Genomic DNA, 11,711 nt, shown 5'->3' with positions numbered 1-11,711 from the left:
ATGAAACTACAATAAAAATACCACAGGCGGTTTACCTAAACAGTATTTCACAAACACTTTCAACAATTATATTGTATAAAGGATCCTATATGTGCAACAGAAAAGAATGTGTACACAGTTATTAACATGAGGAAAATTGTGGTCTTTCCCAACCAGGGAGTAAGAAACTTCAAGAGTAAACATTCAGTGTTGAATTAGTCTTGAATTCATTTTTTATTATTTGACTACTAACAGCTTTTAAGTCTCCCACCCCTCTTCCCATTCTACCTAACTTAGGCAAGATGATTAGAAAGCCTGGGTCTCCTTTTCTTTGGCACTGGTGGAAAGTTTAAACCATTCAGATACCCTCTCTTCAGCCCCACCCATATCACCATAAAAACCCCATACCAACAAAACTGAAGAAGAGAACCCATAATACATTAATCATGATGACTTAGATCATAGTTTTACATCTATTATATACCACTCAAGCCCTCATTCAAATTTATACTGTACTGTCTCATAAATTCAGTGTTCCTGCTCTTTCAGGAAACTTTGAACATGAACCTCACCCAAGGAAGGATGTTCTTTCATCTGATTAAATCCTTCCCAGAGACCTTCATGGTGACATATGAAACAACAGTAACGAAGGCATAAAATAAAGATTTCAAAACTCAGGTTGAAAGCCATCAAAAAGTAAAGTAGCCTTTTCAAGAAATCTCAAATAAATACTTACTAAATTAAGATCACAGAACTTTTCCACAGGTATCCTTGTAACTTTATCAGCCATTACAGGCTTTATGATTTTGATTTTTCATTACTAAGAAGGATTTAACTTGAATAACCTCTGATAAGAACTTAGTTTCCTCTAGTATGAATTTGATGTGCCTGTTGTGAGAAAATGGTGAAACAGTTTATCATATTCATTACTTCTAAGATTTTTCTACAATATAAATTCTGTGGTGAATCCTGAGGTCAGACTGTATGTTTCCTCTCTGATGTGAATCGTCTCATGTCCCCAAAAGTGTGAACATTTGATAAAAGCTTAACACATTCATTACATTTATAAAGTTTCTCCCCAGGAGGAATTCTAACATTACATAAGGCTTGATTTTTGGATAAAAGCCCTGCCATACCCATTACATTTATGTACTTTCTTTCAAAGATGTATATTCTGTTGTCTAGTTAAGTGTGAGCCCTACTTAGAAGCTTTGCCAAATCCGTGACTTTTATATGGTTTCTATTCAGTGTGGACTCTTTGATGTCGAGTAAGGCTTGAATATGCATAAAAGGTTTTACCACACACATTACATTTGTGAGGTTTCCCTCCACTATGTATTATCTAATGATCTCCAATGCATGATCTTTGGATAAAAGCATTACCATGTATATTAGGTTTACAAAGTTTCTTTTCAGTATGCATTTTCTGATGTCTAGTAAGGTTTGCAAATTGGCTAAATGCCTTGCCGCACTCATTACATCTGTAAGGCTTCTCCCCTGTATGGATTCTTTGATGTCGGGTAAGGGTTGAACACACATTAAAGGCTTTGCCACACTCATTACATTTGTAAGGCTTCTCTCCAGTATGAATTATCTGATGTATGACAAGGTTAGAGGACTGGTTAAAGGCTTTGCCACATTCCTTACATTTGTAAGGCTTTTCTCCACTATGGATTCTCTTATGTTGGGTAAGGCTTGAACGCTCCATAAAGGCTTTGCCACACTCATTACATTTGTAAGGTTTCTCTCCTGTATGAATTCTCTGGTGAATTACAAGATTTGAATGTTGACTACAGACCTTGCCACATACACTACATTTATATGGTTTCTCTCCAGTATGGATTCTCTGGTGTCTAGTGAGATGTGATACTCGGTTAAAGGATTTGTCACACTCACTACATTTGTAAGGTCTCTGCCCCGAATGAATTCTCTGACGATTAGTGAGATTCGAGCTTCCTCTAAAAGCCTTCCCACATTCGTTACATTTATAAGGTTTCTCTCCAGTATGGATTCTCTTATGTTGAGTTAGGCTTGAATGCCCAGAAAAAGCTTTGCCACACTCACTACATTTGTAAGGTTTCTCTCCAGTATGAATTTTCTGATGACTTGCAAGATTCGAATTCTGACTACAGCTCTTGCCACATATATTACATTTATAGGGTTTCTCTCTGGTATGGATTCTCCGATGTCTAGCAAGGTTTGCAAATTGGATAAAGGCTTTATCACATTCATTACATTTGTAAGGTCTCTGCCCAGAATGAATTCTCTGATGACTAGTGAGGTTTGAGCCGTCTCTAAAAGCTTTCCCACAGTCATTACATTTGTAAGGCTTTTCAGTAATATGTGCTCTCTGATGTTGTGTAAGTAATGAAGGATGTACAAAAATTTTCCCAGATTTATTACAAATGTTGATGCTGACACTAGGAAGAATTCTTTGAAGTGGTGGAGCAGAACAACTATTGTTGATCAACTTCTCAACTTGGTTGCATTTACAAATTTTCTCTTTGGTTTGAAACTTCTGAAGTTCAGCCAGATGAGACTGAAACCTTAATCCAACTTCATTCTCAAAACATGTTATATAAGTGTTTTCTGCATAGGTTATGTTATTTTTTAGTTCTAACAAAGACCTTATATATGACTTCTCATATTTATAACATTGATAAGTACTTTTTCTTACAGATACACTGCTTTAGAGGGAAATCATTCCAGGATTTGTTCTGTTGTTGATCTCTTCTACTAGTGAGATTTTTGTTATAGGTTGTAATAACTCCTTTGTAATTTGTTTCATCATATCCACAATGACTTTCAAACTCATGCATATTTTGCTGGACTTCCCTGAAATCAAAATCCTTGATGTCATTTCTTTTGTGTCTTCCCAACATCAATATTCGGAATAATTCTCCTTTGTTAATATCCTCTTTTGGTGACAATTCCTTGATCACACATCGAGTAGAGATATCTGAAAGATATAAACAACCATAGGTTTCCTATTAACTAGAGCTGTAAAATAAACATTTTATACTGAAAACATCGTATTAAACCAAAAGTAATACTTATAAAACTCCTCAACCATGGTATGCAAATATTAGAAATACAAAGAGAATAGGATTCCTCAATAAAGAAAGGGTGATTACAGGGACTTCCCTGGTGGTCCAGCAGTTAAGACTCCATGCTCCCAATGCAGGGCCCAGGTTCGATCCCGGGTCAGGGAACTAGATCCCGCATGCTGCAACTAAAAAAAGATCCCGAATACCACAACTAAAGATCCCACATGTCACAACTAAAGATCTCACAGGCCACAACTAAAGATCCTGTACACCGCAACTAACACCCAGCGCAGCCAAATAAATAAATATTAAAAAAAAAAAAAGGGTGATTACAGGTAGACAAAATCATTTGTAGGAAAGCCTAGTTACAACACCCTGGGATCAAACCACTCACAGTATGAAAATTTACATAGGCCTTGAAACAGGTGGTATCCTTTTATCACCTCAAAGTACACACCAATTGTCAGTAGACACATGGGTGTCTCATATTTGAAGAAAAGCAATATTATATAACATTTACTGTATAATAATTGTACCCAAATAAATGTTAAAGCAGAACATTATATACTGTAATGGTAAATAATCTCTAACAAACTTATTTAAGTTTGTTAAATACGTGGCTATTCACAAGTACAAAATAAAAATAGCACTGGGAAAATAAGAAAGAACTTGATAGAAAATCACTGTAAGAATAACATAATATTGTTCTGAATTCCTATAATAAAACTATCTATACTCATGCAGAATAGGCATTTTGAAAAATCAACCACTCGTGTATGACAGTCATAATACACAAAAGATACTGAAAACCCATTATCTATAAATCATAATTTAAAAAAATCATTTTAGAAACCCATGATAAATCCAGAAGATAAATAATAAGTAAAAAAAATTATAAAACAATGTAATCTGTGGTATTCTAAATACTTCTTCCTTCAGTACAAAGAAGGGACTTCTGTTCTAGAGGAGTACATAATATGAGAACTGGAAAATATGTTAAGAACCACTGACTTTTGAAATATCCAGTTCAGCTAAATACATAATATTTTAAAGGCTAAGAAGTGGGGAAGTAATCAGAAATAAGAATTATGATTTCATGCCTGCAGTTAAATAACAGTCAATAAAAAAGAGCAATTCTGCAGTCACAAAATACATGTACTACAGAGTATGTGCTTTGAAAATGTATTAACTAAAGTCAGAGACAACACTGATAAGGAATAAATTGCAAAATGAACACAGACAAAATATAATGCAAGCAAAGGTAAATCTCATAGTTTTAAACATAAGAGAAAGTTTAAAAGTCTTAGGAAATAAAGCTACATTTTCATTTCTTACTATATACCATGCAATGTTCTAAGGCCTCTAAAGTCATTAACTTATTTAAATAATCTTGAGGTAAATTATCATAATTTTTCAGATTAAAAAAACAATGGCCCGTGGAGTTTATATAGCCAATAACAATTTACACAGAAAGTAAACTTGAGAGCCAAGATTTGAACCTGGGCTGCAGGGTCACATCACACGCTCTTAGGCACTAAACACCACTGCCCACTCAAGAAGTAAGCACAAAGGTCACAGCAAATCCCAGCAGCATAGAGAAAGGCTTGAAGAAAATCACAGGAAGGCAGCTGTGTTACTAATAGTGCTACTGAACTCTCTCTCCTGGATAACGGCATCTGAGCCATCACTTGCTGAACATGTTGGTTTAGACAGCTAGTAGACCATGGTGTTGTCCTGATCAAGCTGTCCTCTGGAAGAGAAGGGATCTTTATACAGGGTGGGGGAAGAGGTAAGGGGAGGGAGTTCTGAAGCAACTTGGACATTCAGCGGCTAAAATCAATATGCTAAGGAGGTAACAGTATGCTCCATCCAGATCAATAGACAATCTGAGGAAAGGTGGAAGAACAGAGCTTGTGCTTACAACTGTGCTGGGACAGTGCAAAAAAAATACACTGATCCATTCTGTGGGAAATATACTATGGGTGTGGGGGAATAATGGAAGAGGTTAAAGAGGGAGTCAGTGTGATACAGTGGGACATTTACCACTACTCTGCTATTTGCTCTGATGTACCAAAATGAATATCCTTAGATTCCTACTTATAGGCATATATTCAAGAGGCTTGAATATTCCATGAGATATGGACAAAAATGTTAATAGGTATTAAAAGCAAAATTCTAGAAATGGCCATCAAAAGGGGAATGAATAAATCCACTTTGTACATACACGTGCAGATGCAATGAAACTGTCAAGAATCCAGCAGCTGGACTTCCCTGGTGGCGCAGTGGTTAAGAATCTGCCTGCCAGTGCAGGGAACACAGGTTCAAGCCCTGGTCTGGGAAGATCCCACATGCCGCGGAGCAGCTAAGCCCGTGTGCAACAACTACTGAGCCTGCGCTCTAGAGCCTGTGAGCCACAACTACTGAGCCCACGTGCCACAACTACTGAAGCCCATGCACCTAGAGCCCGTGCTCCACAACAAAAGAAGCCACTGCAACGAGAAGCCCACGCACCGCAACAAAGAGTAGCCCCCGCTCGCCACAACTAGAGAAAGCCGTGCAGCAACAAAGACCCAATGCAGCCAAAAATAAATAAATAAATAAAGGAATCCATCAATGGAGGGTAACCATGAGTGCAAGGTGAGGAAAAAGAGTTGAAGGGAGACAAAGTTAGCAGCAGGTTTTCGTCAAGGTTTGAACTTTAGGGAAAAAGTGATTATTTTAGCTAAAAAGAAATAACATACAAACCACACTATTAATTACATATTTTCTAAATAGAAATTCACCAATTTTGGCATGTTAAACTTTTTGAGGCTGTGTCCTTATATTTGTTATATAAAGATAATAGTGTTTATTTTGCTAGCCTCCTCTAATTATCTGAAATCATATATTTGGATCTCTTAATACAATCAGAAACATAGAGACATGAGATGAGGAATGCTCTTAGTATACACAGCAGTGGATATATAGTTATTATGAATCAATGGAAATTAACATGTACTTATCCAAAATTAATAAATTTGGACTTCATAGTGATCATCAGAACATAAGCAACCTCAAGGGAAAAACAACTCAATGACTCATAGTGGGGAGTGGATTCTACTGATTCTACTGAAGGGCAGTTGTTAGTAGCAGGAGATTGTAGAAACAACTTTTGGTAGTGCCATGGAAGAGGTCGACGTGGGAAGAGGTGGTCAGTAACATAAGCAGTTGACTGTAGCCAGAGAACAAGAGAGCACTGGGATGTGGGTGAACAAGGACCAGGTGAACTTTTTATGGAATCCAGTTTAAAACATGAGGATCAAAATAGCCATCAAGTGTTAACTGAAGAATGTAATTTCCAAAACATTAGAAATTTTGTGCAAAACACAAGTGTTACAAGCAATAGGGTCGAGGACGTACATGGAGTGGAAGAGATTGGCTAAGTTTCCAATAAAATACAATGAGATATTTAAATATTAGTTTAACATACCAAGATGTACAAAATGAATCTAGACAGGGAAATTCATTATTAGAATAAAGCATTTGAACCAAAATATAAAAACTCAGTAAGATTCAAATAAAATCCAAGAAGTTGTATTTAGAAAACTTAAGGTATACTACAGAAAAAGAAAAGAAAAGCTTAATATACCCTATACAAATTATGGAAGATCAATTTAATGGTATTTCTGGGATAAACAGAGTAACAATAAAAAAAAAGTATATTCTCAAAATATGCAATAGGCCCAGTTTTAAAAACCCAATCAATTGAGAAAAAAGGTACTTTAATAGTAGCTAGTACATCAGGTGAAAGAAAAATAAAGGGGCTGAGACAATTTTCCCACAAAATTCAGTAGTGAATACATTTGGGGGAAACTGCTGCTGAGCCATAACTTTCAACGCTCAAAAAGGAAATGTTGTAAAATATATTAAAAATATTTATTACTCCATCCAACAGCCCCATGAATTGTAGATATAAAACAGAACTCTGAGTGTCGTCAAAAATATGTAATGAATGATTAAATAAATTTTTTAAAGTTCATTCATAATACTTGGAAATGTGCATAATGAAAACGGCAGTGGCTTAAACATAACAAATTAGGGTAGACTTAAAAAACGGGGGTATCATTTACCTTCCTAAGTTCCGTCAATATGATGCATCACAATCATATTTGTTTGAAGGATACTGAACAATGGTGCATGTATGGGATGAACAATTTGGCATGAAGAAGAGTTTGACCAACGCCTCACAGATACACAGCTGTGACAACGTTCTCCCTGGGATAAATGTGTATGCCTGTGATTGTTGGTTCAAAGGTAATGGTCACTAGATATTTGATCAACAATGCCACGTTCTCCTTCAAAGACAGTGTAACACTCCACAAAGAGCAGAAAGACAACTGCAACCACTTACTGGTCAGACTCTCCTGATACTTTCTATCTCAGCATCCTAGGACTTGGGATCACTCAGTGGCTTAAACGGGCACCTCTGTAAGTAGCGAGATGGCACTGTAGTATATTAATCAGAGTGTTCTTCAAAAATTTTCTGTTACAAGGTAAACTCCCTCCATAGGTAACTTCACCAGTTGTCCATCATCCAAAGTGAGTTATCACAGCAAAAAAAGAGGATGATATTCCAATTTCAGAAAAGCAAAATTACACAAACTTAGGAGAATATGAGATGTGGAAGAGCCAAGTCTGTCCACATTCCCAGACTAGGTAGAGCATTAGAAGGAGGAAAAGACAAGATAAGGAAGTAAAGCAAGGAGGTCAGATTTTGCAGGGTCCTTTAAAAGGAGCTCTGTGCTCTGCCCACAGACCCCAGGCTGAGTGCCTAAAAGACAGATATGCTTCCCATGTGGGACTGGGTTTCAAAGAGATAATCTCTGTGTCCACTGTCTTTACAGTACTGCTGAGTGACAATCTCAGAAGATCCGCCCCGCCTGTTATACGCTCCTGACATGTGGCAAAAGCACGCGTAAGGAAATGGCTGTGCAGCCTGATGCAGCAGAGAGGCCCTGAGGCAGTCCCATGCAGTTGCTCGGGGACCCAAATTCAATGGAAGGGAAGCCAATGTTTCTCCATCTCCTAAGAAGGTCTCCCAAATACGGGAAATGAGGATGGAAACCTGGTCAGGCCCTGGAGCCAGGACTACAGAGGAACTGAAGGATCAGTTGGAATCAGATGGAATTGAGTACAAAAGCAGAGACCAAAGGGGAAAGAGGGTCCCTCTGAAACAGCCCTCCTCATCCCTCTCAAAGCCAAGGGACCAAAAAGGTCACAGGTGCCAGATAATACAGTGTTGTAGGGCGTGAAAAAGACTTTCCCTTTGTCTCTGCAACAGCTGAAACACCACTGGAAGGTTGGAGGATAACTTCTTGCAGGTCTGCAGAACAGAGTAATAGGAGGAGATTTCCTTTGACTGCTCACGAGTACTTTTCTTTTCCCACAGACCTCTCTTATTTGGGGAAAGCTTCTCAAACAATATTTGATGAAGTAGCTTCCTCTCTGACCATCTGAGCTCTTTGCTGTGTTGACATCTTTGAAACGTCCCCCCCATCTGGTTTTTTTCACTATTTTTACCTCACCCTCCACAGCCCAGGGCTCTTTCCCTTGCTTCAAAATGGAAAAAAATATTAAGATCAGAAAGACAGATGCCTGCTTATAAGAAAGGAGAAACATGACGTGCTGGGGCTTTTCCAGAATATAAACCCAGCCCTTTGTTCACCTAAAACGAGAGAATATTACAGGTGGACCTACAAAAATATTTCACTAATTTGTCCACCGACTGCCTTCTTCTGAATGCTTAAGGAATATTTTACGTATAGACATCTAACTCTCTTCCAAGAATTACTGAATCAAAAGTACAGGGGTAAAACCACGGAATCAGATATTTTTTATTTTACTACAAGGTTTTGTAATTATTCAGGTTGTGGAAGCATCACTAATCTAGTGTAAAGTGGGCAGATCATCTGAAGAAAGGGGAAGGTTAAAGTGCAGATCCCACATCATGAAGCTTTTCATGTCTGAATCAACGCAGCTTCAAACCTCCCTGAAAAACAAGGATCTAAAACTCAATCAGCAAAGCAGGGCTCCCCAGAGACTCTCAAGGGAAAAATGTAATGATATACAGGGAAGATCCCAACTTTTAGAGGGAAGTTATCCTCACCCAGAGAGAGCATGTTCCTGTAGGTCTCCAACATCACTTCCCTGTACAAGGCCCTCTGAGTAGGGTCAAGGCATTCCCACTCCCCCTGAGAGAATTCTATGGCCACATCCCTGAAGGTCAACAGCACCTATAATGAAAAACACGCTTCACTAAGGGACCACGGGGAGAGTTCTTATCTTCACACAAAATGATAGGAGAGAGGTGTAAGGATTGATTTGGTTGTAGAGAGCATTTTGACAGATCAGTGTAAGATAATTTTGAGCAAGTCATATATCCCTAATTCTGTGCTATTACACACTTTTCAACCACAGAGCATAAAATTCACAAAATCACTATGCATTTCACATTTTGTGGACAGTAAAAGAAATCTACAAATAAAAAATTCATCATCACAAGGTGGTCTATATAGAAGTGCTAGGTAGTACATTCTACACACCAATGATATTTAATTTCTTTGATGAGCTGACACATATGTGGTGTCTTTAGGGATTACAAAGTTCACAATGGCTTTAAAGAAAGTTTAGAATCTAAAAATTGTGGTGATGGTTACAACAGCAAAGACAAAAAGGTTTTCAACATTTACCATGTACTAAGCATTACTCTGTGTATTATTTTGTGTAGTAACATTAGAGAAATATCTGTTCCCACCTTGTTGAGGAGACCTCTGTGTCACAGAGACTCTAAGAAACTCACCTCAGGTCACACAGCTAAGAAATGGCAGAGCCAGCTCCTGAACTAGGTGGTCCGAAACAGTTAAGTAACAGATGCAGCATTAAAAGTGCACTAATAGTGGATTTCCTAAACGAGAAAACTTGAAGGAAGTTCAAAGCTAACAACATGAAACTGCATAAAAGATCATTATAGGACTTCCCTGGTGGCGCAGTGGTTAGGAGTCCGCCTGCCAGTGCAGGGGACACGGGTTTGGGCCCTAGTCTGGGAGGATCCCACATGCTGCGGAGCAACTAAACCCCGTGCACCGCAACTACTGAGCCTGCACTCTAGAGCCCACGAGCTACAGCTACTGAGCCCGTGTGCCACAACTACTGAAGCCTGCGTGCCTAGAGCCCATGCTCCACAACAGGAGAGACCACTGCAGTGAGAGGCCGGCGCACTGCAGCAAGGAGTAGCCCCCGCTCGCCACAGCTAGGGAGAGCCCCACGCAGCAACAAAGACCCAACGCAGCCAAAAATAAATAAATAAATTTATATTTAAAAAAAGATCATTATATACATACACACGTGTACACATAATGTATTTCTCTCCTTACTACTATTAACTCAGTGATGCAATAGTGTAGGAAAATATCTAAGGCCATAGAAAATATTTAAGAACAATTTTCAAAAGTTAAAATAAATATAAAAGTTATTCATGAAATGATGATGTCTTTTATACACACCGTAGGTTTCTGCTTGCATACACACATGCACACATAAACATACTTTCGATAAAAGCAATCTTCTGTGAATGACAGATCTTTTTGAATAAGTTTTTTTAATCAATTTTTTACTCGTGTATTTTAGCATTCTTGGTAAAACAAACATTTATAAATTGTACTTAATTCTAATTAGGTTGTTGTCAACATTATTCTATATTTTCCTAGTGTAAAAAAACTACAGAAATTTTTTAAAATATAGAAAGTTTTACCATCAATCTCCACTAAATATTTATTGTACATATATGTACAATAAATATAAAAAGTTCTATTCATTTAAATGTTGATATTTGGCCATTAACATAAGCCAAATAAACTTTATGCAATAATAAAACAATGACTGAAGAGTAGAAAATTTATTAACACTATAGCTTAACAGATTAAAAGAGAAGAAAAGATTTATAAAGGCAAATTTTTGAAGAACTTTTTGGATAATTAAAAATCATGCCAAATAGGAACTTAAAAGTTATTAAGCAAGAGAATTCCAGCAAACACCATAATCAGTAGTATATAACAGAAGAAGCATTTCCACTGACGATGAGGATGATGCAAGGGAAATTATGGCCAGGGCTCCTGCCATTCACCATTGCATATTATGCCTGAATTGGGACAAGCAGAAGAGGGAAAAGAAGGAAACACAAAAATAGAGTCAAAGAGTTGGAAATGTTATTATTCAGGTGACACGATGGCAACCTAGAAAAAGGTGTTTTAACTATAAGAAGTAATAACAACATACTGAAAATAATTTTTCTTCTTTAGTAATGGTAATTTAAAACAATACAAACGACATGAGAAATAGTCTGCATTTCCATTAGCAAATATACCACGACACCTATTTACAATACATTTCTAGACCTAGAAGAAACTATAAAACTTTACTGAAGGACATAAAGTCTGAAAATCACAATTCTTACTTGGAAGTTGTGGTGACATAAAGACCTCAGTGATTGCAAATTCAGAGCAATTCAAACTCAAAAGAAACATGGAGTTTTCAAATAAAAGTCTGCTGTATCTAGGAAATTCAACATAATCTTGAATTAAAAAAAAGAAAAAAAACTAAATAGAGGGACCTGCCAAATTTCAAATGAAGCTATTACTGCATATAATA

General features: G+C 37.3%; 1 protein-coding gene across 1 annotated transcript; it reads right to left on the bottom strand.

Moving 5' to 3' along the window:
- Window positions 1-1,219: 1,219 nt before the first annotated feature.
- On the bottom strand, window positions 1,220-9,244 carry LOC114908513 (zinc finger protein OZF-like). The gene is made up of 4 exons (XM_029244766.1): window positions 9,172-9,244; window positions 2,663-2,938; window positions 1,408-2,535; window positions 1,220-1,323 (listed from the first exon to the last, which is right to left on the bottom strand). Exons 1-4 carry the CDS (start codon window positions 9,203-9,205, stop codon window positions 1,220-1,222), a joined length of 1,542 nt encoding a protein of 513 aa, XP_029100599.1. The 5' UTR covers window positions 9,206-9,244.
- Window positions 9,245-11,711: the final 2,467 nt, after the last annotated feature.

The sequence above is a fragment of the Monodon monoceros genome, unplaced genomic scaffold (assembly GCF_005190385.1).
Source record: "Monodon monoceros isolate NGI ecotype Baffin Bay Population unplaced genomic scaffold, NGI_Narwhal_1 Super_Scaffold_10, whole genome shotgun sequence".
Taxonomy (NCBI): domain Eukaryota; kingdom Metazoa; phylum Chordata; class Mammalia; order Artiodactyla; family Monodontidae; genus Monodon; species Monodon monoceros.
Note: the sequence above shows the minus strand (reverse complement) of the source record. Positions and strands in the feature narration are given on the sequence as shown.